The following is a 26,868-nucleotide window of genomic DNA, read 5'->3' on the forward strand; positions in this document are numbered from 1 at the left end:
GTGCATTTATTTTGCCCTGTGCATAATACTAAACTAGGCGATCAGCAATAAATTGATAAAATATTACTTATTCGTATGCACATGCCATGTGCATTTTTGGGACCGGTGACGTGTGTACATATTTAGTAGTTGATTTTTTTTTTCCAAAAGTTGAAATACATGTATTGTTATTGTTTGTCAATGACGTATGCATAAAGGGATTTTCTCATTGTTTTGGATCTGGCGAAACTAGCCAATGAGCGTAGAGAATTGTGTACTGACGTCATATCCAAACGACACTTAGCATGTCACTGTCGGGCGAGTCAGGATAGCTTGAAAACTATTTTAATGTTACTCGTGGAGGATAAAACACGAGCATGTCGCCGTTGTAGGTGCTCGAGAGGGTTTAGTTGAACCATCGGCTCCGTCGTGGTTATTCGTTGTGTACAACATTCCGTAGGAGCGAGAAAATGAGCGGCGCTGATCGAGGAAGTCGCCCAGCTGGTGGACAAAGCTAGCTAGCTAACCGCTAGCAGGAGTTCTTTGTTTTTGGCTTCAACGCGGAGTTTTGGCGTTGAAAGAAAATGAGCTAAAACTGAGAAGGCTTTGCTAAAAAGTGACAGGGAACATGCCGTCTTTACAGTGAATCCTTGTTTCATGTGTGTGTGTAACCTAACCTAAAGATAAGATCACCGTGGGCGTCGGTTGTATCATTTATTTAATTTGACATCTCCGACACAAAGACAAAAAGGCGTACAAAATGGGCAACTGCTTGAAGTCACCCACGTCGGACGACATCTCACTGCTTCATGAGACGCAGTCAGACAGGGCGAGCTTCGGGGACGGGACGGATCCAGACCTGGAGCCGCCACCGCCCTACCAGGTGAGCGACGTAACTAAACTCGGACTTGAATCATTTAAGAGCAGCAAGACAAAGGTTGCTCAAAATAACTAGTCGTGTAATTCAGACGTATGGTCATTGTTATCCAAAACTGCATATTTAGTTAATTGAAGACTCAAACTTGTCTTGTTAACGCGAGTGTAAATGCTTGGTTGCCCCTCACCCAAAAACCAGATAGGTTCGACTACCCGCAACCCTTTTGCGGATCAGTGCTATCGAACATGGATGACTGGAAAACATTGTCATAACATTGCCTCCATTATTGTGTCGTCAACATGCAATTGTTTTGCAGTCACTTTCACCACGTGACTGACTTTTCAAGAATGTCAACACGTATGTGCGTCACCAAAACTTGGCTCTCACTGAGGCAAAAGTGAAAACCTGCTCTGGAAAATATTTGAGTGTGTGTGTGCTCCATCAGGAGCAGGCGCATATGCCCATGTACCACCCCACGCCCAGCCAGGCCCGTCTGGCAACGCAGCTGACAGAGGACGAGCAGATTCGCATCGCTCAGCGCATCGGACTGATCCAGCACTTGCCCAAGGGTGTGTACGACGGCGGAAAGGATGGCTCAGAGAAAAAGATCCGAGAGTAAGTATGACTTCATGCTGATGCTAGTTCAATAACGTTAGTGTCCACACAGGAGAGAACACTCGCAGGCAAGAGACGGTTGACTTTTTTTGGGGGGGGGTCTGTACAGGTGCGTGATCTGCATGCTGGATTTTGTGTATGGCGACCCGGTGCGGTTCCTGCCGTGCATGCACATCTACCACATGGACTGCATAGACGACTGGCTCATGAGGTCCTTCACCTGCCCGTCCTGCATGGAACCCGTCGACGCCGCCCTGCTCTCCACCTACGAGACTAACTGACGCCCACCTCCTCCCTCAGCTCGCCTCATGTGCGACAACAGTGAGTGGAGCTTAAAAACGACAACAAGAAAGGTTGGCTGTCGTCTTGCACTATGAGAAAGATGATTTTCAAATAAGCCCCCACCAAACACACACACACATACGTCGCTAGGAACGACAAAACTGTAGCACAGATGTGTGTTTGTGTGACCACTTGAGCCGGCCTCATTGGTCACCTGACTATTAAATTATTCACCCAAAATCTTCAAATATGTTACTAGATCTCTACCCCTTAGCAGCAATTGCCTAATGTCTTAGCGCAGTCACGCTTTACTTTATATATTTATGCATTCTGATTGGCTCATGTGTGTGCGTGCGGTGTTTATGTATGGAATTGAAATAAACACATTATGTAAAGCAGTGATATTTCATCAAATAGTGCCCCCCAATAAGATGCCCCTCTTAAAAAAAAAAAAAAAAAACATTCACGCACACACAGACATTAAAGAGTCCACTGTGCATTTGGATTCTGTTGCTAACCAAAAGAGCAGTACCTACCAAGGTACTTAGTGTCCTTCAGATGCATTTGGCAATTTTGAGTCAAAGATAATTTTCGTGTGATGTAAACACAGCAACTTCAGCAATATGGGCTGCAATATTGTTGGAATGTTACCCCCCCCCCCTCCCAAAAAAACAACATATGCCATCATGAGGTCAGCCAATGTAAAGGGCTCAGGTGGATTGCAATATGCTTGCACATGTTTCATCCAATCCACTGATTTGCACTTTAGAACAATATGTAAAATAATAATAATAATATATTAATATATGTAGACCTTATTATAACCTTGCACTATCAACACTTACTTTTTTCACCCTCATTAGTGTACGGACAGAAGTTTGCTTTCGTCCACTTAATCAGCTGTTACAAGATTGAATATCATGAGATCATTTTTTGTTTTGGTTGCAGCAGGTTACCGTGGTGGTAGCATGATGACATTTTCTTGTTCTTAATGATTTTTTTTTTTTGTTGGATTCAGTATATAATGGAGACAGAGGGACGTTTCACTGCACAAACCTCTGTGCAAACCCAAATTCTGTGAGTTACAAGAATAGAGCTTGCATCACATCCCCCCCCCTCCCCCTTACGGTGTTTTTAAAACTAGCGTGAGCATTGTTTCCTGTAACCTTGTTTTTATTTCTAATGTTTGTGTTGGTTTGTTGGAACAAGGGCAAACCAGCCCTCGTGTGTAATGGAAAAAAATACAATAAATATGCAAAGACCTTCTTTGGTACGATTTCTTAACAATCCAAATGAGCACATCAATTTGTGTAATTTTACTCCCTTGTTGCATTCAAGGACCTCCCGTCTGTCTCAATTGCTACCCCCCCCCCCCCCTCCGGATTAGAAATTGACGCATTTAATCAGATTTTCTCTACCGTAACACGGAGGCACTCTGACTCTTGAGATCCGAGTTGCATAATAAATCCGTCTTTAGTACACTACAAATAATTCCCATTTTCTATGGTGACGAATATAATCTCCACAAGTATCTCGACAATGTCGGCTTATGGACTCCTGACTCGACGGGAAGAATATCCTACTGGCACAATGTTCTCCTCAAATAATAAAAAAAAAAACACTTGTGTATCCAGCGAGCACTTTTATTTTGCGTGAGCCCCAAAATGTGGACCTTCAAGGCTTGTACATGCCGTGGAAGGTGACAGGGATGGTGCACTCCACCTCGGCCCGGGCGATCTCCGACAGGTCCTTGGCGTTGAGGATGAGGAGGTACCCTGGTCTCTGCGAGCCGGGGGCCACCACGATGGTCAGCAGCACGCCTGGACACAACGCCGGGTTGGCTTTGTATTTGGTTTTTTAAAAGTTCAACTCGCATGTAAAGTAGCTGACTTTTATTTCATATCTAAATATCTTTTTCTGCCTGTATGACGAGAGGTTCTTATGTGAAGAGACGCTCGGTCACCACCCCTTTCTCCATCGCCTCGTTCAGGTGAGTAAAGCTCCTTTTTATACTTACAAGTTAAAACCGTGAAGGATATTGATTATATAAAAAGTGTTGCGACAGTATGACAGATTGGTTCTGATTATGAGGCTTTAGAAATCAGAAAAAAACAAATAACCATCATACCAAAGTGGATCACTAGATTTTCTTCCATCTGTCCTTGTCCCAATTCAGGTAATGAGGAGAGTTGGGCAATTATGGAAAAAAAACAATCCTGACTATTGAAATCAGGATGACTAAACTCGATTATTCTTTGATTAATTTGGGTGCGCTGGAGTCTATCCCAGCTGATTTACACACTCGCATTCATAACTGGAAATTTTAGAGTCGTACATGAACCTAACGTTCAAGCTGAGCATCCGTACCATCATCTTCGTCCACACCGTCAGGGGTCTGCACAAAGAGGGGCTCGGAGGGATACGAGTCCGGTTCCTGCCAAGTCCAGGTCTCCTTGGTCTTCACGTTCAACTTGCAGATCTAAGAGATGAAATCCAAAATGAAGCCAGCGTGTGCGAGCACGTCGTTTTGTCAGCAAGCCAAAGTCGCACCCTGTCTGGTATGAAGTGGTTGAGACCCAGGCCGTAGGCGTACGTGTAGTTCTTCCCCGCGTACTTTTCGTAGTTGATTTGTGGGAACTCCAACGCTGCAAGCAAAATGAATTGTTTGGATTGCGGTATTCGTCACAAGTGGGGAAATACGCTCTTTTACCCTGACGAGGTCCGGCGAAGAGCACCTCGGGCTCCAGCCAGATGGTCCCATCAGCGTGCATGACAGCCGTGGCTGTGGTGTAAGGCAAGCTCACCAAGTTCTTCCCTTGCTCCTCCTGTATCGAGTCAGTTCACACACCATGTGACGCTGCTCAGGAACAGTTTCTTGTATTTCAGGGCGAGAGAAGGCCTCGGCGTTATTGACCTTGTGGACGTCCAAGGGAATGACGTATCTGCGGACTTCTGGTTGGGGTGCGATCATGGCTGCCTTCTTCACCTCTTCCCAGTTGGCTCTCAGGTTGGCCAGCCACAGGTAGTTGTAGACAAACTCGAAGCTGGCGCGCGCGGTAAACGGCGAGCGTGACGACGGTTTCAAAGTGAAGTCGACGTTTGTGCGACTCACCCCTTCCACGCGCACAGGTCGAACACGACGAAGCCGTCGTCCTCGTAGGTGTTGATGTGGTGGAACATGCCGATGGCCGCCCCTTTGAACTTGTGGTCGATGTACTCCCCCGGATTCTTCCTGGCGATGTGGAACAACGTCTACAACGCAAATTGCCATTATTTTTAGTCTCGAGAATTCCAAATTGTACCACTTGTATGTTTGAACGTACCCCTTGGCTCTCGTTGGACTCGAAGCAGTCCATGTAGTTGGAGCCTCGGATGCTCCAGGCGCTCAAGAACTTGAGCAGGTTGATCTTGACCGGCGTCTCCACAAATACAAAGTAGTTTTCCGACATGCCGAAGCTGTGCACGTAGGCCGGCTTGAACCTCTCGGCGCTGGGGAACTGCACCACCACCCTGGATTTCTCGATGGGGTCCGACTTGTCTGCGATTTGGACAAAAGTATTGCAAAAAAATAAAAAGCTTAAAATTAAACATTTTAATTAAACGCAATTAGCAGTTTGGATGGATAGAAAATATAGAACTTTGTGTATTTGGGCAGCGATTCCTTCGTGTGCCACTAGAGGGGGCCAGAGCACCATACTTCGTCCATGAAACTTTTATGAACGCAAACCTTTTTGCGTGGGTGGAATCCTGACAATATTGTAGGCCAACGTGGCTCCTTTGCCCATGCAGTTGCCGATGTTGTAGACGGTGCCGTCCCTCTCGATGTGGGGGTGCGCCGTCACGCCGTTGATGTTGATGTAGTTGCACATGTCCACCTGTGGGACGACAGTCGAGCGGTTTGATTTCAACAAAAGGTTCTGCTGTATTTGTTTCCTCAGCGCCACACTGCACACCTTCTTCAGTGTGTCCAGAGTGTCAGGGTCCACTTTGGTGATGTAGTTGGTTTCGGTGACGGCGTAAAAGTCTTCGCCCACCGGGTAGACGTTGACCAGGCAGTTGTCGGTCACCTCCACGCCCTTGAAGTAAGAGAAAAACCTACGCCACAGGTTTTACACACATTCAGCATGCAACGTTGAGGGAGAAACCACAAAAGTGTGGCCTCCATACCTGGAGAAGATGTTTTTGCAGGGATCGGGATAAGCGAACGTGCCAAATTCGGTGATCACCACACGCTTCTCCGTGATGGCCCGCACATAGGCGTCGGTTTTGACGAATCTGCAAACATGTAGTCATGTCAATTCAATTAATCTGTCAAACTACAACTTTTGTATAATTTATTTAAGTGGATGTGACTATGTTAAAAATATGAGACGTGTCAATCTCCTCTTATCAATCTTTTCTAGATTTGTGATAATAACCATAGAAGAAATAGTTTTGACAGTGAAACTGAGTTTTAATCCAATAAATGATCATCTTTCCAGGCATCGTACTTGCGAAAGTAGGTAACTTGTCCGTTCTTGAAGTCGAACTTGTGCATGAGCGCCTGTCCATCAAAGAGGTGATAGAAAGGCTCATCTCCTACCTCGAAAAGACCCGGACCCAAACGCAGAAGACTCCCCCTCAAAAAGGAAGGAATCCTTCCTGGTGAAAGAAAGAAAGAAAACACACAAAATAGGCGCCCAAGTGCTCTGTCATAGTAATCAATGAAAAAAAAAAAGTGCTAAAAGAAACCTATGACTGTTGCTGGAAGAGGCTCGGCAAGCTCCTCGCATGTCTCGAAGATCTTCTTGTAGCCGCCGGCCGGATGTTCAAATCTGGTTGGTTTAAGTTAAATTGATTCAACATCATTTCAATTATTTGCAGGAAACAACAACAACAACAAAAAAAGAATCTACTCCAATTTGAACTGACCTGCTGACCATGACTCGACTCTGTGCTGGTGAAACAAATCAAAGCAAATTGTTGAAGTATAACTTTGCGCTCCCTGGCCTGACTGGAGCTATTTATCCATCAAGTGCCCCCTCGTAAGCTGTGTTTTCAATCGTTTTTTTTCCACTCCTACCCTGCTTTGCTTGTGGCCAATCATGTTAAAGCGTGAACAAGAATCCTATTGTGTCGTGAAATATCCCGTGCTAGATGTCTCAATTGCAGGCTCCGCGTGAAGCCGGATTTGTGACCAAAAAACATTCATAATTAGGAATATTTCGCAATGGAGGCTTTTTTTTTTCTTGCCCAAAGGTTGACCTTTACATTAATGTCTGCTCAGTCATGCAAAGTATGCTATACTCCCCCTTGCCACAATCAAGGCAAGCTACCATATTAGGTACACTTTTTTTTCTTGAATATATCTTTTCTCAAATGTATTGGACTTCCAAGGTTTCCATAATTTTTGCATACAATTACAACATTAATGTAGTGTAATATTTGTTTTTCCACTCTCAAGTTCCACAGGAACCCCTGGAGCTCAAGCCTAAAAGTAAAATTTTCAACTGGGCCAGATGTTCTTAGATGTAAAATGTTTTACTGTATTCTTCCTCTGTGCAGTTCTAATCCAGGTGTAGGGGGGATTACGTTAGACAAACACTCCATTGTTTATACCGATGGGGGGGGGGGGGGGGGGGGGGTCATGAGTGACGAGGCATTGAGCTACACTACAAATTAAAATATTCATTCCAGACTCTTGAAATTTAAGCAGAAGGTTACAATTTAAGAATACAATAATATGACTGAAAGGGGTGCATTTATTTGAATGATGCACTTCATTTCAATTGAAAACAATGAGAAACTTTTCCTCCATGTCCCCTTAAGGGCACCATAGATTACAATATGTATGATTGAGGGGGATCGTTTTTACATTGATTTATTTGTTAATGGTTGATGCACTGAGTACATGGGCATGGACAAAGCCAATGTGACGCGCAAGCAGTACTGGCGACCTCTGCTGGAACTTATTTGTAGGTGACGTTCACGGAACATTAACATTCGTGTCGAGAATTGCATTATTTATTTAAGCCTTTGATGAAAACTGGTTTAGATCACGTAACAATTATGAATCAACTTTCAATTCCTTTGTATGTTTGGTTTTATGTGCAGGTTTTGATGCTTCAAAGGCGTCGTAAATCGATTTTGCCTGACGTAAAACCCGTGTGTTGCTGCAACATTTCAAATAAGTGATTGACCTTTTTTTTTTTCTTTTTAGATTTTGCCCGTGTATTACACGATGAGCTGTCAAAGATAATAAAAACAGAGTTGGTACTGAAACGAGATGTATCGAATTATAACGACTTTCCATCGAAGAAAGTACGACGTGCGTTTCCATGTGAAAATCGTCCTCCATTTTCGAGTTGAACACACGCGTATTGGTGGCGCATTCAGGAACCCCGAAATTCAAGGAAATTGTCACGTCCCATCATAGTTGTTGAAAAATACTGGTATTTTATAAAGTGGGGTTTTTTTTCGATTACAGTATTTTGAAACAGTAAGGTCGTGAAATTTGTATATGAAATACACACACATGGAAGCTTTTTCGTAACAACGCGGACAGTAAAGACGTCGTGGTTATCTAATCGGGCACATATAAATACGCAACCTGACGTTAGTCACTTATATATGAACGTTCTCGGTTTCAGAGTCCTTTGTGAAAAAAACCTTCCACCACAGTCGAACACAGCAGTCCAGTAGGGGGTGTTCCAAACTGTGTTTCCTTTTGGCAATTTCTTATTTCCGATTTCCCACCCGAACTGGAACGCATCATATAATCCCCCAACATGGCCGCGAAATGGTGGTAGTCTGTTGTTTTACCAGTTAGCACCCAACCGGCGAAAATCTATTTAGATCGCTATTTGAGTCAACTTACGGTCACTTTAAGAGTGACTAAATCCAAATATTTGACGGTAGTGTTACTTATTAAGTGGTAAAGATGAGTTACACTACCAAAGTAGTCCAGGTGACGAACGTGTCGCCGAGCACAACGTCGGAGCAGATGAGAACTCTTTTTGGCTTCTTGGGAACCATCGAAGAGCTCAAGTTATTTCCACCAGAGTGAGTGAAAAAAACGACGGATTGATTGCTTAATTTTACTGGGGATTTCCTTTTGTAGTTATTTGCTTATTTTACTGTGATGGCTATATCGAATCGCGGCACAAAGGCCTAGCCCGCTAACACGATATGTGAAGCCTGGCTAGCTAACGCCGCCAAATGTTGCGTTGAAAACCCATTGTTTTTATCGTTTTGGGCCATTTGAATTCCAGAGATTACTGTGTGGTAGTTATCAGAATATTTTGGCTTTAATCTTTGTCTGTGAAACTAACCTGCAAACAAATTTGTGTGTATAAAGTGCACCTCAAGGTCGGAGTGAAGCATACATGCATTGTGTGAATTAAACTTTCGGTTTTTTTAACCTCATGTCCAAAAAGTGAGCGCACGTCAAGTGCTTTTTAGCGATTCCGTCGGAAACAAGTCAAACTCAACAATGAAGTCTTTGATTTCAAAGCGCTGCAGACACAATGGCAAAACTCCCATTTGCTTGAATTGACTCTTTTCCCTCTCTTCAACAGTGATTCCCCTATGCCAGTGACGTCACGTGTGTGTTTTGTGAAGTTCCAGGAGCCCGAGTCTGTTGGCGTGTCCCAACATCTAACCAACACTGTTTTTGTCGACCGAGCACTGATCGTGGTCCCGTTTGCCGAAGGTTTGTGTCCTGGCGAAAACCCGTGAAATAATCAAAAATCTACTCATTTGGTAATCACGAGTGTGTTCATGTAATGGAGATTTTGGTGTACTGTACCAATGTAGTTCTCTATAGCAGTATACCAAAATTTGAATGGGAACTGGGCTGACTAATTTCAAACTGTGGGTTTTTGAATTCAATCATATGCATTTAAGTTCTCCCCTCATACCGGACTATCCTCTGTTAAACTTCTCTCTGTCATTTGTGTGTGCCTGTGTGTGTGTGCGAGTGTGTGTGTGGATTTGTAGTGAAGAAGTCAAAAGCAGCCCCCTGGTTGATGGCTGAAAGTGGTCCTCTGCCCGCCAACAGGGGACTGTAAACATTTGCAAAAGGCCAGGATGCATTCAAGCCCCACCCCTCTTATTTTGTCCTCTGTTGTCTCTCCTTCTCTTTCTCCACTTTCTCTTCTTAAATTAACCCCCATCTCTCCTAGGTGCTTTAGAGTGAAGCACCAATTAATATACAAGGTTACCGAATTGCTTCATTTGTACTCGTTTTCTCAAAATGTACAGCTTAATTCTAGTTTAACTTTTTTTTTCACAAGACTTTTTTTTTTTCTTATGATGGCCTGAAGATGACCGTAACGTAAGACAAAAAGTCCTCCCGTGGCGTATCATAGATGTATTGGATGCTTCCAAAATAATTATGAATGTGTGAGTGCCAAAAAAAAACACCCTCCATAATTAGTTTTAAATATAGATGCTTCCGCTGTACACTTGCTATGCAGAACAGGTTTAATGTGAGCATCCGTAGTTGTTGCGTAAGAGTCTGCATCGGAGGCGGCCGTCGACATGACTCACTGGATGTTGCTACACTGTGTGACATTTAACAGTGGTCTTCTTTTTGTTGTTGTGTTTTACAGTTGTTTTTCCCTGGCTCAGCCAGTCCCGCAGGCTGAAACGCTCCTGCAGAAAATACCACCCGACTTAATTTGTCTCCTGCGGCCATTTTCTCTCCCCCCCTCTTTCTCTCGCTCTCTCTCTCTCTCTCCCTCTCTCCAGTATGCTCGTTTTGTTTACATGTTGTCGTGTGTGTGTCCACAAGATCTGTTAAGGGTTTTAGAGCAATAAGGTGGTGGTGGTGGGGGGGGGATCGTGCATTTCAAGTCAAAAGTAAGAGTTGCAGGACAGAGAATCATGGCCGAAGCCTTAGTTGTAAAGATGGCCTCGCGATGTGCCACGTTTGTCGTGCTTTTTCGAAGACCAGCATGCAGATTTTTAGATGACGTAACATTTCAGGGTTATGGACAGAGGGGCCTTGGGATTCAACCGAGACCTAACTTACAAGTTTCCTCCAATACAATTGGTTGGTTCTTTTTCTGTGTTTTGTGGTGGCGGGGAACTCGACGCACTTCACAACAAGCATCGATTTGGCGGCAAGTGGATTTACTGTCAAGCTAAATATACAACACGTGTATTACTTTAAAGCCTTTGCTGTAAATCAAAACGCTTAATGCTAAGTAAACCATGCAAAACGGGAAAGGCGAACCAATTGGTGTTTCAGTGTTGCATAACATTTAAGCAACACGAGTAGATTGGTGGCACTCACAGGCCTATATTCTTTATCTTCTGTGAAGACCGCACTGAGAACCTGTGACTGTCTCCAAACTTGCGTAACACTCAGAACAATCTAAATTTTTAACTTAGTGGCACACTGAGACCCCCTTGTGTTAGCTTTCGGGAGTACACTGGTTCCTGTTCATTTTACATAATTTGTTTTATTGTTTTATTTTGAAATGGTGTAGGTTCCTCATCTCACGGGTGTGTGTGTGTGTGTTTGTTCAATTGTTGTGCTGGTTAATGCAAGACCATCAAAAAAAAGAAGTTTAAAAAATGACTATTTTTCCCTTGAGTAGTTGATTGTAAAAAAAAAAAAAAAAATGCAAAGACAGGTAAGCAAACCAGAATGTTACAGCAGGTTGAAGCTGTCATGTGATATTTCACTGTGATTTTTTTTTCTTTTCATTTATTTATTTATGGAGACATTGTGTCAAGACTTCTTGCCAACCGCCCTAAAATTCTCTCTGTTGTTTGTATCTCCGATTTTTTTCTCTGTGTGTGCTTTTTAGTAGCGAAGGCGCCGTGAGTGAGTCGCTTGTTTGAGTAAACCGTCTAAATGAAAACTCACTGCCCATTGGAGAAGAGCTGGGCTTGCTCACGTTTGGTTCATGACTTAGCAAACACGTTCAGGTGATACATTCTTGGCAGTGTTCATTGGACTTAGTGTGATTGTATTGCCAGCATTAGTTTGTGTCACTGCAATCATTGTATTCAAGTCTGCACAGCCTTGGAAGGTAAAAACCTCTCAGTGTGAAGCCACTTTTCTTGGACATGCTTGAGGCGCGCGTAGACGCCGCTTCCCGTCCTGACGCCGCCCTGTGTTCTCTTCAGGATCCATCCCGGACGAGGCCAAAGCGTTGTCGCTGCTGGCGCCGGCCAATGCCGTGGCGGGGATCCTGCCCGGAGGAGGACTTCTCCCCACGCCCAACCCCATGCCCAACCCTGCTGTAAGATGCCAAATCGTCTCTTTTGCCGCAACCCGTTGCACTCAATGTTGTCTTCTCTGCTCAGATGGGCGCAAACCCGTTTGCCGGTCTAAACATGGATGCCATGGCTGCGTTCGGATTTCCGGGACCCAACATGAATCCTCAGGTGGGTGCATGGTTCAACATCCATTTTTGCCTTAGTAGCTTCATGATATGACAGAATTCTTTATCATTTTAAATTCTGAGTCTTTTCTTCAAGCAAATGAAAGACGATGTTGTGGCATTACTGGAAGATCAGGCTCGCGCTTACTGCTTACTACTGTGGTTTGCGTGCACTCAATCCTAATCTTTCGCTTAACGTCATTTATTGGCAGACTGCTGACCAGCTGCTGAAGCTCATGGCGGATCCTCAGTAAGTGCACAGAAAAGTATCAAGAGTGTGATGTCTCGTGTTTTCCCGCCCGAACTAACGCGCGTTGTGGCGTAGACTCAACCCACTGGCTGCTGGCTTCAACCTGAGCGCCGGCCTCAAAGCAGATGCCGCCAACAAGGAAATGGAGGAAGCCATGAAGAGGGTGCGAGAGGCGCAGTCGCTCATTTCTGCCGCCATAGAACCCGGAAGTGAGTCGACCATTGTTCTTCCGTCTTCACTGAGTTATATCGCTGGGCATTTTCTCACATTGATCTGGTGTCGCCTCCACAAGACGAGAGCCGGAAGAAGCGTTCTCGGTCCAGGTCCAGGAGAAGGCGCTCCCGATCCAGGTCCAGGCGCAGGTGCGTAGTGTGAAATAAAATAAATCGAAGGCATTTTTTTTATTTTGATGTTGATCAGATTATTAATGCTGCAAATGTAGGCGAAGCGGCAGCAGATCTAGACGGCGCTCAGTCTCTAGAAGCAGGCGACGCTCCAAAAGCCCTCGCAGGAGGCGAAGCCGCTCCAGAGAAAGAGGCAGGCGCTCCAGGACACGATCCAGGTAGAAGAATTCAAGTTTTGTCTCATCAGACCATAGAATTTTCCTGAAGTTGATTGAAGTTAAAGTCGATTTGCATTTGAGCAGACTGTGTCACCGTCGCTCCACGTTGTTGTACGTTTACGCCTGTAAGTGCGCTAACACATCACGTTCCCAGCAGAGATCGTAAGAAGGAAGAAGCGGCAAGGAGAAGGTCCAAGACGCCGCCCAAGAGTTACAGCACCACTCGGAGGTCACGCAGCGTGAGCCGGTGAGTGGCGGGACATTCGCTAACCCTTTGAATGGAAGAGCCATGCTTACAACTGTTTGTCTTTGCTCTTCTCCCGGCGAAGGAGACGCAGACGCAGTCGCAGCGCCAGTCGCTCCCCTAAAAAGTCGCCCAAGAGGAGGAGCTCCAGATCCCCGTCTCCTCGCAGGTTAGCACAAGGGGGCGGGATAAACATCCGCACTTTGGTTTGAAGGATGGAAAACGAGTGACCTTTTTGTGTACCGCAGACACAAGAAGGAAAAGAAGCGTGACAAGGAGCGAGAGCGCCGCAGCGAAAAAGACCGAGGACGAGAAGAGAGGGAAAGATCCACCAGCAAGAAGAAGAAGAGCAGGGACAAGGACAAGGACAGAGAGAAGGATAGGGACAGGGAAAGGAAGTCTGACGTAGGAGAAAAGGGAGACACCAAGGTAAAAGCAAACAAAGAACAGCATAAAAAAAAATATAGCCCTAAAACACGACTCAATCTGATGTGTGATTTCAGATCACGAGGGATTACGACGAAGAGGAGCAAGGCTACGACAGCGAGAAGGAGCGTCAGGAGAGGAAGGCGTCCGACTACTCAGACTCAGACTACCAGCCTCAGTTCGCCGACGGCAATGGCGACTCGAGACAAGCCAACGGTGACGACGACGATGACGATAACGACAATGCCGAGGCTCACGAGGATGACATGGACGTGAGTGACTAAGTGTGCTGTCTCCTGCTCCGTCCCACTCGGTCCATCCGAATGTGAATTGTGATTCAAAGAAGTAGAAAAGATTTTCCCCGTCGTTATTTGCTTCCCATTCCACCCGTCACACTAGCGCATCGATGCTTGTCACATTTAAACTGGAAGTCCAAGTTGGAAGTGGTTGCTTTTCTTCTCACGTAACGCTACAGTTAACGCATTCATTTTGGTAGGCTCTCCCTTGTCCATGTTAGCGTCTCGTTATTTGGAAATGTTTCTTTTATTAAGGATTTCTTTTATATAAATAAAAAAACCGTTTGGTAAATGGTGCTGTGTAGTATGTTTTCTTTGAAATGGCGCCCTCTGTTGGCGTATGACCTCATGTACAATAAGACCCACAGCTTGTGACCATGGATAACATCAATAATGTGCAAGTCTAATGAATGAAGCAGTCAGATATGTGCATATTTTCATATTTAATAGAACATCTTAAACAGGCTTTCATAGGTGACGTTTATGACAAGTGAAATGTGACGCTGGTGCTTTGCGAAGCAAATATGAGTGCCAGTAACTTCACAGCTTAGTTGATACAAAAGAGTAAGAACAAAAAAGCTCCCGTCAGCACTGAAAGGAGTTTGAAGGGGTGACAGACTTAACTGTACCATCAACAGTGGAGCTCGACGCCAACGACAATAAACCTGAAAAGTCCCGCACGTGCTACAATCTTTTGAGACAACAATGGAAAAGACGGCCGGGCAAGGAGTAGGAGGTAAACGTGAGCTAACCTGAATGTGGAAAATGAACACCTTTTGGAGGTCATTTTTTAAAACATTCTTGCGTATCGTCAATGTATTGCTACACACTTGAATTCCATGAGTCGAGAGACATATACGTACAGTACATATATGCACAAATGCATAATTAAGCTTAAAGATATAATATAACCGATAACGTATTTTGTTTGCCGAGGAGACAAAACTATTTACAAGACAGTGTCAGGACTTAGGACACTTAAAATAAATGAGAATATCAATATAGTGAGTCCTTTAAGAATAGCAGCATGAACGCATTGCTTTGGATCCAGCAACAAAATGCCTGCCCATTAACTGGCTCCACTTCGTAACATACAAAGCAGATTTCCTCAAGTCTGCCTGTTCACTTAACACCTCACTTTTTCTCTATCAGGAAAAAAAACTGGTGTCGTAAGTAATTGTGTTCATTAAAGAATAAACCTATGTGAACATTTTTGCTGACCAAAACAGCAGCACATAAACCAACTCTGAGCTGAATTTTTTTCATTCACTTTAAGCTCCCTCGACATAATGTTGAGTATTATCCTCCCTCTATAAAGATCTGTCCCTCTGCTGCCATTTTGAGAAATACAGTATGCTTGTCTGTATGTATTTGAAATAAAGTGTTGCGTTTGCAGGCGGTCAAAGGTCCGGAAAGCGGCTGGGGTCTTCTTTAAAGTCGGAGGGGATAACAAAGAATGAGCCCTCAAAATGGTCGTGGTGGAACTCCTGGAAGGTGACGGTGGCCGTGATGGTCGGGAACACGGGGATATCTGCGGAAAACCCGAGGGGGGGGGGGGGGGGCTGTTAGTGAGGGGGGGGGGGGTTGCTGGAAGAACAAGGTGACGCACCGAGTTTGACGGGAAAGCCGGGCGGCAGTTTCAACTGGACGAATTCCCGTAGTTTGTTGAAGTGCTTGAAGGGAGCAACCACCTCCAGCACGTTCAGTAGACTGAAACGACAGAATCACACTTTTTTGTTTCATTCGTACTTACCAACGTTTTTTTTCTTTGTTTACAACCTCACGCTACGTGTACTTACGATTCGATGCCCAGAGGGAAGTCCTGGCTCATGGCTACGGTGGCTTTGAAATGCTTCTTGTTCTCCTTGCACACCAGCTCTCTGCCCACATGAGGAGGCCTGCGCCGACGAGGAGGAGACCATCACAACATTGGCTCACTCGTACAAAAAAAAAAGTCCAATACTTACATTCCGTGTTCTGCCGTGATGTATTCTTCCCAGGAAATGGTGTTGGGGGCCGGCGCTGAGAGGGACTGCCTCCTCACAGACTGTGGAAAAAAAAAGTTGGTCTTTTCATTTCCAAGTAACCCCCCCCCCCCCTTTTTAATTTTTTTATTTAATGAACATCATTCACCTCAAAGTTATGCTCGCTGATGCTGCCGCCTTTGCTGAGACTCTCCATGATGGCTTTGTTCCTGAGGATGTCCTCTTCACTCAGGTGCTCGCGCCTCTTCCTGGACTCCAGCACCAGACCGTTGACTGCGTAGAAGTCCGCCAGGAAGTTGCCAACCCGCTCCTGCGTCAAAGCGCTACATTATTCACAATGGCACAAAAAAAAAAAATCCTCCCAACATGCCAAAATTTTTTCTTACAGTTTTGTCCTCCCTGAAGAGCCAGCCACTCTGCGTGCGCGAGAAGGTGATGGACTTAGTGGACAAGGTGGCCGAGTAGACGTCGCTGCTCATCAAGATGTCCACCTCCTCCTCTGTCTCCATCTCAGACTCCTTTAAAGTGCAGGCACAACTGAGAGCATCAAATGCTGCTTCTGCTGCTTCTGCAGGTGAAGAGCGTCTGACCTCGTGGTGTATTCTTTGGTACACTCTGGCTTCGTTGTCCAACACCACAAAGGACTGCGAGGGCGGCGCCGCGCCGTTGAAGATGAAACTGAGGTCTCCTCGCTGACACTTCATGTCGATGAAGTCGATGAGGGTGGTGTCCAGCCTGCCGAGGGAGAGCGCATGCTTGTTTGACAACTTTGAGGTATGAATTAAATACATTTAAATTGTGATTGAAGGTATTTACATTTATGACCCCAACGTATGCAATACCTGATATTGATGCCCTGCTTGTAGATTTTACAAGTATCAGAGGGGAGCATCCGAGACAACAGAGGCACTGCGGTGGAGAAATGATCCCGATAAGTCTTAACGGTATTCAAATCACTTTCCCAACACTGAAACAAAAAACTCACCCCAGCTTTGAAAATCCCAATGCAGCTCCAGATAAAAGTCACCCAGCTGCAAGATTCCAGATTTGTGGATTAGGGGTGTAGAAAAAAATTCAAATGATATTTGACATGCTCACCTCCCGAAGGGCTTTGAGTAATTTCGGCCTTTTGTCCTCCACGCTCTCCCTGGATTGCTGCTTTAATTTGCGCAGTATTGCCGTGACTGCGGAACAGAAAGCCAGAATGAATTAAGATGGTGAGACGTGCAGGGGGACTTTTGGATGGTGAAGAGAAGAGAGAGCTCATTCGAAATTCGAGTGTGTTCAGCTTTACAGATGCAGCGGACGACGGTAACATGCCGACAAGGCACTTTGCAGCGGCTACACGTCATGATGGAGGATAAATCCGCTGTTTGTTTCGAATCACGCACCCTTCGATTGACTTTTTCGGCTTCAGTGGTATGCGAGTAATAACGAAGGCGGGGTCAGGCCCATGCGAAGCGCCCCCGTGCAGGCTACTTTTCAATTATTCACGCTGGACTTTTCTATCTTTAATGGCTTGCACAAGATTCACAGAATGAACAGAGAGTTCCAAATGGCGTTCATACGGAAAGCTTGTCGACACTAAGCCGTCATTCAGGCCACCCTCCAAAACAGGATCATAAATGCTCAGATCAAATCCACCAACTAACACGCACGGAAAAGCAACCGACAACGCTCTTCCGTTATAAAATAGAGAGGCCACATACTTACTCATTTGTCTATCACCGTAGCTGATGGCTTCTGCCAGAGGGCTCCAACCTTGTGCATTCTTCATCTTTACCGGTGCATTGTGGGCCAGAAGAAGAAGGGCACATTCTAAAAAAATAATAAACAGGATCAATATTGACCTATATGTCTGTACCAACAGAACATTAAAGCGAATTTTTTTTATTTGACAATTGCTCATAATGTTATAATGTGGCCTTAAAAAGTGCTTGTACATTTGGAAAAACATTTTAAAATAGTTTGCCCCTAAAACAGACTGTGTTTATTTGCATTCCTTTTTTGTGTTCAAGTTACTTTATTCTTGATCAACAGATTGTAATCATCCTACCTTTGTGGCCGAGCATAACAGCAAGATGGAGAGGTGTATTACCTAAAAAAAAAGATAATACTGATAAAATAAACTGATAAGTGCAGTGGAAAAAAACTACAAAAAAGGACTACAAAAATGGCCGAAGATCTGCGAGACCAGAAGAACACAGGTGGATGCAATTAAAATCAAGGTGGTGACCGCGGCAGGGAAAATGGCCGCGCACCCTCCGCGTGTAAACTCCAACGCACACGCAAAATAACCTTGTCTACAAACACCAAAGAGGCAGGCGGTAAGATGCTAATCAGAAATTCTTGAAGCTCAAATCAATTGTTTGTGTGAGCGATACTTGGGGCGCGCGTGGGCTAACTTGCAAAATTTAAACGTAGCATGGTATTAACTTAAAATGATTGTTTCACTGTTTTGAATGCTAGGCGAATTGTAATTTGGGTAAATGTCACGAACACAATTCAACCAATGTTATAAATGTATTCATTTTAAATAGTTAAGATTAATTTCAGTATTATAAAAAGATAACTTGACAAACATGCTCCAATCGCCATTTTGGTTTCCTGATTTTACAATTTAAAATTGAATGAAGATGGATTAGGCTTCACATGATGCATTTATTTAGGCTGTGGTCTTGTGTACGTATTTACAGTCATTTAAAATGTTAGCAAATTGTCTCCCTGCGGGATATCCTGAATAGCCTTTTCAAGTTGGGAATGTTCATTGAGAAATATTTTTGTCGGGAACAGAATTGTGGCGGAAGTAGGGATTTGGGGATGTGGGAAATCGTTCCCATTATTTTTTTAATGGGTTGGAGAAATGTGGAAAGAGTAGAATGATGTCATTTGACGGAATTTTTTATTACTCTTCTGCATCATGCATTAATTTGTCATGCGGAGAGGATGAAAACAATGGCCGAATACCATTGTTCTTACCGTGCACGTCTTTCTGAGAAATGCTATGGGTCCTGATGAGGGAGGAGAGCCGTCTCACGTCCCCTTTGAACACGCACTCGTGCACAGGGAAATCATCGTTGGTGATGATGATCGGATTTTTATTATCGTCGTTGACGATAGACGCGTTGCTGTTCAGGTTGTTTGCATTCAGATGCTGCTGCTGGTGCTGGTGCAGTGACGACGGTTTGGCCGATTTCAGGAAAGCCTTGTTGGATTTAAAATGGTGACCGGTCCCGTTGGAAGTCTCATCGAACGAGTCGACGGCTTGTGCATTTTTGTTGCCTTTGTAATGCTCCTTGCGGGCGGCGCGTATCGTTTCACCTGTCATAGTGGCAAAAGACCTCAACTCACCTAGATACTAGCTAACGACACTCATTGGCATTACTAATAAACGGAAACTAGTCGAAATATGACTAAGAAAACAAAAACAATTAAGGAATTTTCCCACTGCGGTCAAGGCAGCTTCCACTCGAACGGACCAAGACAAGCCAGCCGCCCCTAATTTTCCTCACACTAGGCATTACGGTAATAAACCGCTGACAAGAGGCGAAAGGCACTTTCTAAATAAAAGTCCCCTGAAAAAGGCAGCGTTAGACTGTCATCGCAGCTGATTAAAAACAACAAAATATATATATATTGAGGGAGTGACCTGAAGCCGGTCTAGTGTCAGGCAGGTCTGGGGGAAAAAAAATTAATAAGTGGTAATAACGGGCCTTTTTTCAGTGGCTTAAATAATGAATAAAGAACACAACAAATAAATAAGAGGAGCAAAACAATGGGACTTGTGGTGATTTTGTGTCCTTCTGAAATGATCTAGTATTGTGATGGCTAAAAGTTTTTTTTTTTTTAAATCAGGTGCGACAATATACCTTTTTCAGCGGACTTTTATTTAGAAGTGGTTTTTGCCATTTGTCGCCGGCTTATTACCGTAATGCCTAGTATGAAATAAATTAAAGGCGCCTGGGTTGACTTCGTCTTTTTGAGTGGAGGGTGGCTTGACCGCAGTTCTAAATGTCGTACGGTGGGCGCGGCGATAAAATCTCACAAGTATTTAATATTCAACGGCACACCCAGGAAAACCAAATTTAGCTAAGACTCATCCATAATTAGTATCTTCCATTCATTTTGCGGAAGCATATTATTTATCAAACCGGTTGAGATTCAACGCGTTTTGCAGCAAAAATAAAACAGACGCGAGAATTCAATAAGCTTTAGCTACTATCGCGAGATCCACAGAGAACGCGAGTCTTCATGACGTCATCTTTACGCGCCGTGATCGTTTCCGCTCATCGAGGTAACTCGAGCAGCTTTGTTGTGTTTTCGCCAGAATGGCCGCTGCAAAGAAAGATAAAGGGAAGAAAGTTGTTCATCAAGAGGAACTCCGGCGATTGATGAGGGAGAAGCAAAGGCAAAGTTCCGATAAGAAGCGTGTTGAGTCTCCCTTTGCCAAGTACAACAGCTTGGGTCACTTGAGCTGCGTTGTGTGCAACACGCAAGTGAAGTCTGAGCTTCTGTGGCCCGCTCATGTTCTTGGGAAACAGCACAAGGAAAAGGTGAGCGAGCTCAAAGAGGGAAAACAAACTACGCAAAGTCAACCGGTGAAGAGAAAAGTGACGGATGAAGACAAGGAAATCAACGGGAAAAAGGCCAAACAAGCGCCGGGTGTGGGTCAGTCCGCCGTTGCAGTACCTACAGATTTCTGTGAGGAACCAGGTTCTGTCAAGAAGCCTGCAGATGTTAGTCTGCTAGCTGGAGTCTACGATGATGACGATGAAAAGGAAACTGAGGTGGCTGAGGAAGCAGGGATGACCACCTCCAGCCCTCAGCCCCCAGTACACGACGGATTACCAGCAGACTTCTTCGACAGCGCCATCCCGTCCGCTCCTACAGTCTCCCACTCTGGCTCCATCGTCAAGCCCCAAGCGCCGGAGAAAAGCACTGAGAAGAAGGACAACTCAGGCGAGGTGCTGCCCGAGGGCTTCTTCGATGACCCGGTGCGTGATGCTAAGGTCCGCAACGTGGACGCGCCCAAGGACCACATGGACAAAGAGTGGGAAGAGTTCCAGAAGGAAATACGGCAGGTGAACACCAAGTCTGAAGCAATCGTGGCAGAGGACGACGAGGAGGGCCGCCTCGAGCGACAGATTGATGAGATTGACGAGCAGATCGAGTGTTACAAGAGGGTGGAAATGCTGAGGGACAAGAGGGACGTGTTGAAGAGGTCTCGGCCCAGGAAGGAGGAACCCATGGAGACGGAAGCCAGCATGGAGGATGAGGAGGAAGAGAATGAAGAAGAACTGCTTGGACTTTTGTCCCAGGACTGGAGGGCCAAAGGGGCACTGGCATGATTCATGTACACATTTTTGCAACTGGCTGAAGTTATTGTACTTGTATAGAATGTTGATATTAAAGAATGTTGATATTAAAGATAACAAAATGGGAGCTAATGGTCTTTGAACTCAAATACCACAATCATAAAATCATTTAACCATTTATTGATGCTCACACGCAAAAACATTGATCAAAACTCCTAATAGCAGCTTTTAAATCAGGGATGGGGAACCAGTCCTCTCCATAAATAAAATATACAATCAAACAAATGTTAATTACATTGTGAGCATTTATGGGTTTACATGTGTTTTTGGCTAACTGTTCCCCACCCCTGATGGGCACCAAAACTTTTGATAGTGGCCCAGCATTCCCAGCAAATTGTCTGAAACAACCTCAGTGTCGGAGACAATTCTAACTTTGTCATAAATAAATGTGCACGTTACATTATAAGCAACTTGGAAAGCACAACTTAAAATACACAAGTATTAAGATCAGAATTGTAAAATAAGTCATCCAATACCCTGAATAAAATGAAGTTTTTTTTTTAAACAGAATGGCCATTTTAGGAACAATTCCATAAATACATTAGACTGCCCCTAAAATGATTTTTTTTTTCAGTGCTTGTACTACCTGTTACACATGGTGCATCTAAATAAGGGGTGGGACACCTTTCTCCTATTTAATCAAGTCATCTGTGGGCCATCCTTAATAAATTCCGATACAATGATGAAAGAATTGTTTCTTCTGAGCATTCCTGGCTAATCTGTTGTTGGCCCACGTGCTGCAGGTTGCCCACCCCTGCTCGACTGCATGCTATGCCTCATATTATTGCTACATCAATTTTTAGTGTATCCAGGTGAACATAGCCCTTCAAATCTTGAGTTAAAATAAAGATGGAAAAAAAAACTATGCTGAAGTGATTTGAATACATTAACTATACTAACTGACCGGGATTAGGATCAGGTCAATTAAATGGCTAATAACGGGGACCGGTTGGAAGGATTGTCTACTAGTAGTCAAGTTTGTAAACAGTCATTAAAAAGTTTATAAATACATTTCACGCTTGTTTGTACGGGTTGGAAGCGTGAAGGGAGAGGTGTGGGACATTTATGCAGCAAAAACTTCCATGTGGTGTTGTCAGTGAAGACTTGAGTGAACATTCTGCAGATGAGCGCAAGTTTTGGGTCAGGAGCCGAAGTCGTAAATGGAAGGTGACAATCGGTTTGCACGCAAAAAAAAAAAGTGCAGCAATTCCATCGAGCGTCCACCAGAACCCTGCCGGGCTTCCTTCCATAGTGTCGGCCGCCGTGCGTGGCTCACTCGCTCACAGCCCAAAAGCGGCTCGCAGCTCCGTCGGGGAGTACCTCTGGTCACCGTTGCTGTCGAAGCACCGGAGCGCGCGAGCCTTGGGAGTCGACGGCCCCAGTTTGCTCCACAGCTCTTCGTACGTCAGGCCCGACGCATTGCCGCTGGCATCTGCTAACATTTCAGTCAGGCCTTGCGCAGGAAAACAAGTACAGTAAAAAAGAAAAAAGTCAGTTTTGATGGGTTTTTTGGCGTTATCGTAACAAGATGGCTTAATCTTGGCAATGCTTGTTTTGACAGAAGTACCGTGGTTGATTTACATACTTTTCAAGGTGACTCCAGGGAGCAAGCGCCTCTTTTGGCATTTGACGTCGCTATTTCTCTTGGAGCGATTCGGGGAGAGGAAGCGTGGCTGTCTGCTTGCCTGTGCGTCAGGACTTAGCGTGGAGTCGTCTACCAAAATGAACAAAAAAAAAAAATAGATCTTCGTAACAAAAGTAGAAAGCAGTGAGTAGGTTTATCCCGCAGTCACAATGCGGCACCTGGTAACGACGTTTGGGTCTCGGGCGTCTTCTCAGTCGTTTGAGGCCTGCTGCTGTTAGAGAGCTGAAAGTTGCCGTCTTTCAACTGCAGACAAAAAGAACATTACGTTTTGTTGTTGTGAACAAATTACCCCCCCACTCCAAAAAATAATTTCAAAAAAGAATCTGAGCTAACACCTCAAAGCTCGCGTTTTGTTTGGGGCCGCTCTCCAACGCTGACACTCTACGCCGGAGCTCATCTACGGTGGACAGGAGCACGTGGATCTGCTCGTCGCTCCATGTGTGGTGTTTGGCCTCCGTCTGGTTGGCCTCGCTCACCAGTTTCTTCAGTTCACTTATGTCCTGTTACCACAAAGACGCAGATATTCTTACTATACCTCCATTTTCGTACAGCGTGCCAGGTTCGGAAAATGTCACCAGAAGCAGAATCACTCGAAGGAACATCGGTCCTAATTTGGGTCTTAAGATCTAGATCTAAGCTTGAGCAACGTTTATAGCATTTTAGACCAAGCTCGAGCGAACAAATTTACCATTGTCGCTTTCATCCCATCGGCTGAATTCTTCCGAGTTTCGAGCGCGGACTGCATCGTTGTCACGTCGTGTTGAACGCTTGTTAGCGTGCTGCCGATTGTGGCCACGCTCTGGAATACAACAGAAAAACTTCAGTGAAAAAAGAATGAGGAAATAAAAAAAATATATATATATAGTTTTTTTTTTTTAAACTCCACATTTTTTACCTTTTGAAGTTCTTCCACTGTCGTGGGCAGGCTGATTAAATCAGAGGCCGATTTTAAATTGGCCTTTAAGTGGTTTACAGCAGAGTCCAGCGAGGTGATCTGCACGAGGGAGGGCATAGACATTTTTTTAAAGGATGAATTCATTTTCTATTGCGAAAAAAATGTGCGTGTCCAACCGTCTTTACATCTAGTTGGACAACGTAAAGATGGCAACTAACCTTTCTATTGATGTCTGTAAGGTTGAACCATAGTTTGCTCAACCCTTTGTCGCCATTCTCAATGTCATCAAGCTTTCTTTCCTTGTTTTTTAGTTCCTCACTTAATTTTGCTATTTCACTTGAAGATGCCTTTTGGGTGGATTCCACTAAAAGAACAAAAAAAATCAATCACAGCAATGTCAAAAGGGTTCAAAGTTCTTCACGGCTAGCACATGACAAAAACAGCTGCGTGGCAGTGGAGCTTACTGTTGTGCAGTTTTTCTTTCATTAAGTCCAGATCTTCCTTCAAAGCAATCTGCATCCATATGAGTCCAGCGCAGGCCATGACGCAAGCGGCCAGAATGATGAAGAGAAACAAAGGGTAGCACACAGAGCAGCATTGACTGTAACTTCGCCTGTGAGCAGACAAAAGCGGCAATGTTAGACACAAAAAAATATTTTCAGACATTCTAATTTCACAGTTGCATAACTTACAAAGTACGAGCACCCCATTGGAGTGAACGATGAATAGAAACCACAATTATGTAGTGTACACAAAGGAATTTTCCAAAAACTTGACGTCATTCTCAAAACAATAGGGGATGCATGTTGAAGTACGGAAGCCACAAAAAATCATTCTCAAAGGGGCATTTTTTTTCCATCTTAGTTGATTTACTCTTATTTTATTCAGAATTAAGTTTTGGAAAATATTTTCAGTAAAAATAGCACTTTATTAGGCAAATTGCTGTCAAGTGCTAATTTGCTGGTGATTTAGGAGGATTGTTTACACAAAGTTCTACAGCGGTGTTTGTGTAGTCCAGATTTTTTTGGGGGGCCACAACGTGAGCACTCACTTGCTGAAGCTCGCTCCGCTGCTCATTCCATTGAACTCGTCGTCCCCCGAACTAAAATCAGACTCCGAATCCGGAGGCTCGGTTCGAAGGAGCCGGTGACCTGAGCCCTTCTTCGTCTTCTTTCTCTTACTGTCCCCGAGTCCGATGAGGGCGTTAAGCTCCTTCCTCTTCTTCATTTTCTTCTGAGGGGTCAGCGAGCCCGCCGAGCTCGACTTAAAGCCGACTAAATCCAACGTTTTGTCCAGTTTGCTGACTGACCGACGGTTGAAGCTAAGCTAACGCCAGAGTTTTAATTAGGGCAAGAAGCCGAGAGAAATAAAAACACCGGGCGACACCGGTTACTGTATGTCAGACAACTACCACGTTATTATAATTAATTGAGTAACATAACCATAATCTTAGTAAACCCCCCCAAACACAAAAACGAAATTGAAATGCGAGCGCTCGTATTAAATCCAACGGATGGCTAACGCGTCTGCATTTGACACCTTGCTAATGCTACAAGTGGCTAACGTCGCGATTCAAAGTGACTCGCGCCCGTGACGAGTATTTTTTTCCAGAGCTAACGATGAAGGACGTGTGATAATAAAAACGCCATACTAAACGTAACACGCCTGAAATTGACACTTATTTTCGAGGCGTCGGTGGGCCTTGCTGCATTGTACAGTACATTATTATTTAGTTTTGACGTCCCAGTTAGATCACATCTGATTGGTGGAGTGACAGACTCCAACTTCCTGTTTATCGCTGGAGCCCCGCCCACCTCTATGCAGCATTTCACAAATACACGCACACTAAATATATATTTTTAATTTAATATTACGCCAGAACCGTTGTGGTTATTCATCAAAGGGCGACTTAAATGTAAATCTGTGGCTTAATAACAACCCCGCCCCAATTTGTGAAAAAGGGTGACCATGCAGGCCTAATGGAACATACTGTAAAAAAATCTTTTTCTTAATATTTACTGACTTTTTGCTGCCATGTGGCTGCAGCAGGTTGTTAGAATGGCCCAGCAAGATTCTTGGACGGAGTGAAGGCGAGCGTCCATGTGGCCTTTAGCTGTTTTTCATGAGAATTGCACACCCACTGACCTGCTTTCTCCCTGGGAAAAATATATTCCTTTATAACCCCCAGTGTCTCCCCCCCCCCTTTTGCAAAACTACTGCAGTGAATTACTAATAATAGTCGCCTGGTATGAAATTCAACACACAAAAGCCACTGAATGCTCCTTAGAGTCTCAGTTTGAGACATGGCCCTACCGCTGATGCTTTATTACAAACAGAAAAAAATTCCTCAGAGTAATAATAATAACATGGTTCCCACTGCCCACGCAGAGCTAATATTATCATAGTTGAGCAGGACTAATGTGTCCGTTCTGCTCCACCAAATTAGGCGTGAGGTTGGGGGGGGTGGATACTGTTTTGAAGATTATAGTGAAACAAAATTCAATCAGCGTCGGAACGCCTGGCGAGTGGGACAAGCATCCTGCTGTGGTCTGTATACATCCAAGCCAGCGTGAGGCCTGCGAATCAAACCGCTGGTGTTTCATCTCATCATTTTTTTTTTTTTTTCAAACTCGGGGTCATAGATCTTTGTTACATCGTTGAATGTGATAACAAAAACAACACGTGCTGTGATTCACTAACGCCATGCTTTGAATTGGAATGGGATTGTCTGCTAATGAATGCTTTGTTCTGACACAAAGGATTTTGTGAATACAGATTATCATCAATTGGAAGCAGAGGCTGTGGTCGGAATGCAGATTTTTTTTTTCTTCTGCTCATTCTCCACGTCTAGATGTATTTTGTTGCGTGAGGGGAGAACATGCATGTTTGTCACACTTGAGAAAAATTGGAAAAAAATGTAGTGAATGTCGACAAGCTATTAAAAACTTCCATCCAAAGGAATTTTGTACACTTTATTAAGCTAAATCAATCAGATTTGAGCTTGCCTACTTCAATTTAGCTGCAAATGTGAGGCTCCAGAGCAAAATGTTCTACTTTGGGA

At 44.4% G+C, this 26,868-nt stretch overlaps 6 protein-coding genes and 1 long non-coding RNA gene across 11 annotated transcripts; 4 read left to right on the top strand and 3 right to left on the bottom strand.

The window, feature by feature from the left end:
- Positions 1-237: 237 nt before the first annotated feature.
- Positions 238-3,019, top strand: LOC148387238 (RING finger protein 11-like). 2 transcript variants are annotated; one of them, XM_088396991.1, is made up of 3 exons: positions 238-862; positions 1,305-1,471; positions 1,581-3,019. In XM_088396991.1, exons 1-3 carry the CDS (start codon positions 740-742, stop codon positions 1,750-1,752), a joined length of 462 nt encoding a protein of 153 aa, XP_088253117.1. In that variant the 5' UTR covers positions 238-739; the 3' UTR covers positions 1,753-3,019. The 2 variants fall into 2 exon arrangements, with proteins under 2 accessions (XP_088253117.1, XP_088253116.1); XM_088396990.1 differs by having other exon boundaries at positions 243-862; positions 1,302-1,471.
- Positions 3,020-3,375: 356 nt separating this feature from the next.
- On the bottom strand, positions 3,376-6,808 carry rpe65a (retinoid isomerohydrolase RPE65 a). The gene is made up of 13 exons (XM_088396989.1): positions 6,665-6,808; positions 6,485-6,567; positions 6,244-6,394; positions 5,921-6,028; positions 5,707-5,848; positions 5,481-5,628; positions 5,077-5,291; positions 4,866-5,005; positions 4,668-4,797; positions 4,464-4,578; positions 4,304-4,398; positions 4,121-4,232; positions 3,376-3,573 (listed from the first exon to the last, which is right to left on the bottom strand). Exons 1-13 carry the CDS (start codon positions 6,673-6,675, stop codon positions 3,428-3,430), a joined length of 1,596 nt encoding a protein of 531 aa, XP_088253115.1. The 5' UTR covers positions 6,676-6,808; the 3' UTR covers positions 3,376-3,427.
- A 1,674-nt stretch (positions 6,809-8,482) lies between these two features.
- LOC148387240 (uncharacterized) lies at positions 8,483-14,203 on the top strand. 2 transcript variants are annotated; one of them, XM_088396025.1, is made up of 12 exons: positions 8,483-8,794; positions 9,310-9,443; positions 11,873-11,988; positions 12,053-12,133; positions 12,342-12,379; positions 12,455-12,588; positions 12,672-12,741; positions 12,822-12,941; positions 13,096-13,188; positions 13,271-13,354; positions 13,434-13,614; positions 13,689-14,203. In XM_088396025.1, the coding sequence occupies exons 1-12, from the start codon at positions 8,673-8,675 to the stop codon at positions 13,893-13,895; spliced, it is 1,380 nt and encodes a 459-aa protein (XP_088252151.1). In that variant the 5' UTR covers positions 8,483-8,672; the 3' UTR covers positions 13,896-14,203. The 2 variants fall into 2 exon arrangements, with proteins under 2 accessions (XP_088252151.1, XP_088252152.1); XM_088396026.1 differs by having other exon boundaries at positions 8,486-8,794; positions 13,099-13,188.
- A 128-nt stretch (positions 14,204-14,331) lies between these two features.
- Positions 14,332-19,398, bottom strand: LOC148387241 (ankyrin repeat domain-containing protein 13C-like). Its single transcript, XM_088396022.1, has 13 exons — positions 18,872-19,398; positions 17,949-17,990; positions 17,606-17,710; positions 16,991-17,076; positions 16,878-16,923; positions 16,735-16,801; positions 16,483-16,627; positions 16,279-16,410; positions 16,041-16,202; positions 15,875-15,954; positions 15,707-15,805; positions 15,517-15,617; positions 14,332-15,438 (listed from the first exon to the last, which is right to left on the bottom strand). The coding sequence occupies exons 1-13, from the start codon at positions 19,218-19,220 to the stop codon at positions 15,308-15,310; spliced, it is 1,545 nt and encodes a 514-aa protein (XP_088252148.1). The 5' UTR covers positions 19,221-19,398; the 3' UTR covers positions 14,332-15,307.
- On the top strand, positions 15,508-17,774 carry LOC148387242 (uncharacterized). Its single transcript, XR_015862532.1, has 3 exons — positions 15,508-15,969; positions 16,125-16,666; positions 16,759-17,774. It is a non-coding gene; the product is annotated as an uncharacterized LOC148387242 (long non-coding RNA).
- znf830 (zinc finger protein 830) lies at positions 18,072-21,334 on the top strand. Of its 2 annotated transcripts, none has more exons than XM_088396029.1 (2): positions 18,072-18,219; positions 20,220-21,334. In XM_088396029.1, the coding sequence occupies exon 2, from the start codon at positions 20,221-20,223 to the stop codon at positions 21,238-21,240; it is 1,020 nt and encodes a 339-aa protein (XP_088252155.1). In that variant the 5' UTR covers positions 18,072-18,219; position 20,220; the 3' UTR covers positions 21,241-21,334. The 2 variants fall into 2 exon arrangements, with proteins under 2 accessions (XP_088252155.1, XP_088252156.1); XM_088396030.1 differs by having other exon boundaries at positions 18,094-18,219; positions 20,200-21,334.
- A 37-nt stretch (positions 21,335-21,371) lies between these two features.
- efcab14 (EF-hand calcium binding domain 14) lies at positions 21,372-25,564 on the bottom strand. 2 transcript variants are annotated; one of them, XM_088396028.1, is made up of 9 exons: positions 24,859-25,564; positions 24,272-24,420; positions 24,026-24,171; positions 23,808-23,906; positions 23,601-23,711; positions 23,260-23,412; positions 23,071-23,155; positions 22,853-22,981; positions 21,372-22,720 (listed from the first exon to the last, which is right to left on the bottom strand). In XM_088396028.1, exons 1-9 carry the CDS (start codon positions 25,032-25,034, stop codon positions 22,548-22,550), a joined length of 1,221 nt encoding a protein of 406 aa, XP_088252154.1. In that variant the 5' UTR covers positions 25,035-25,564; the 3' UTR covers positions 21,372-22,547. The 2 variants fall into 2 exon arrangements, with proteins under 2 accessions (XP_088252154.1, XP_088252153.1); XM_088396027.1 differs by having other exon boundaries at positions 23,248-23,412; positions 24,859-25,563.
- Positions 25,565-26,868: the final 1,304 nt, after the last annotated feature.

Source organism: Syngnathus floridae, chromosome 14, assembly GCF_059516105.1.
Source record: "Syngnathus floridae isolate MCC-2025c chromosome 14, RoL_Sflo_1.0, whole genome shotgun sequence".
NCBI lineage: Eukaryota > Metazoa > Chordata > Actinopteri > Syngnathiformes > Syngnathidae > Syngnathus > Syngnathus floridae.

What these genes read in the sequence shown, in the direction of transcription:
- LOC148387238 (XM_088396990.1), top strand. Translation starts at nt 740, where the DNA reads ATGGGCAACTGCTTGAAGTCACCCACGTCGGACGACATCTCACTGCTT. An exon ending in AGCCGCCACCGCCCTACCAG is followed by an intron (nt 863 to 1,301) that starts GTGAGCGACGTA and finishes GTGCTCCATCAG; the next exon opens with GAGCAGGCGCATATGCCCAT. An exon ending in TCAGAGAAAAAGATCCGAGA is followed by an intron (nt 1,472 to 1,580) that starts GTAAGTATGACT and finishes GGGTCTGTACAG; the next exon opens with GTGCGTGATCTGCATGCTGG.
- rpe65a (XM_088396989.1), bottom strand. An exon ending in GATTCCACCCACGCAAAAAG is followed by an intron (nt 5,292 to 5,480) that starts GTTTGCGTTCAT and finishes TCCAAATCGCAG; the next exon opens with ACAAGTCGGACCCCATCGAG. An exon ending in ACCACTTCATACCAGACAGG is followed by an intron (nt 4,233 to 4,303) that starts GTGCGACTTTGG and finishes TTCATCTCTTAG; the next exon opens with ATCTGCAAGTTGAACGTGAA.
- efcab14 (XM_088396027.1), bottom strand. Translation starts at nt 25,034, where the DNA reads ATGAAGAAGAGGAAGGAGCTTAACGCCCTCATCGGACTCGGGGACAGT. An exon ending in CAGTGGAAGAACTTCAAAAG is followed by an intron (nt 23,712 to 23,807) that starts GTAAAAAATGTG and finishes GTTGTATTCCAG; the next exon opens with AGCGTGGCCACAATCGGCAG. An exon ending in ATGGGATGAAAGCGACAATG is followed by an intron (nt 23,413 to 23,600) that starts GTAAATTTGTTC and finishes TTGTGGTAACAG; the next exon opens with GACATAAGTGAACTGAAGAA.
- LOC148387241 (XM_088396022.1), bottom strand. Translation starts at nt 19,220, where the DNA reads ATGACAGGTGAAACGATACGCGCCGCCCGCAAGGAGCATTACAAAGGC. An exon ending in TTCTCAGAAAGACGTGCACG is followed by an intron (nt 17,991 to 18,871) that starts GTAAGAACAATG and finishes CTTTTTTTTTAG; the next exon opens with GTAATACACCTCTCCATCTT. An exon ending in CTACGGTGATAGACAAATGA is followed by an intron (nt 17,077 to 17,605) that starts GTAAGTATGTGG and finishes TCTGTTCCGCAG; the next exon opens with TCACGGCAATACTGCGCAAA.
- LOC148387240 (XM_088396025.1), top strand. Translation starts at nt 8,673, where the DNA reads ATGAGTTACACTACCAAAGTAGTCCAGGTGACGAACGTGTCGCCGAGC. An exon ending in ACCCCATGCCCAACCCTGCT is followed by an intron (nt 11,989 to 12,052) that starts GTAAGATGCCAA and finishes TTCTCTGCTCAG; the next exon opens with ATGGGCGCAAACCCGTTTGC. An exon ending in AGGTCACGCAGCGTGAGCCG is followed by an intron (nt 13,189 to 13,270) that starts GTGAGTGGCGGG and finishes CTCCCGGCGAAG; the next exon opens with GAGACGCAGACGCAGTCGCA.
- znf830 (XM_088396029.1), top strand. Translation starts at nt 20,221, where the DNA reads ATGGCCGCTGCAAAGAAAGATAAAGGGAAGAAAGTTGTTCATCAAGAG.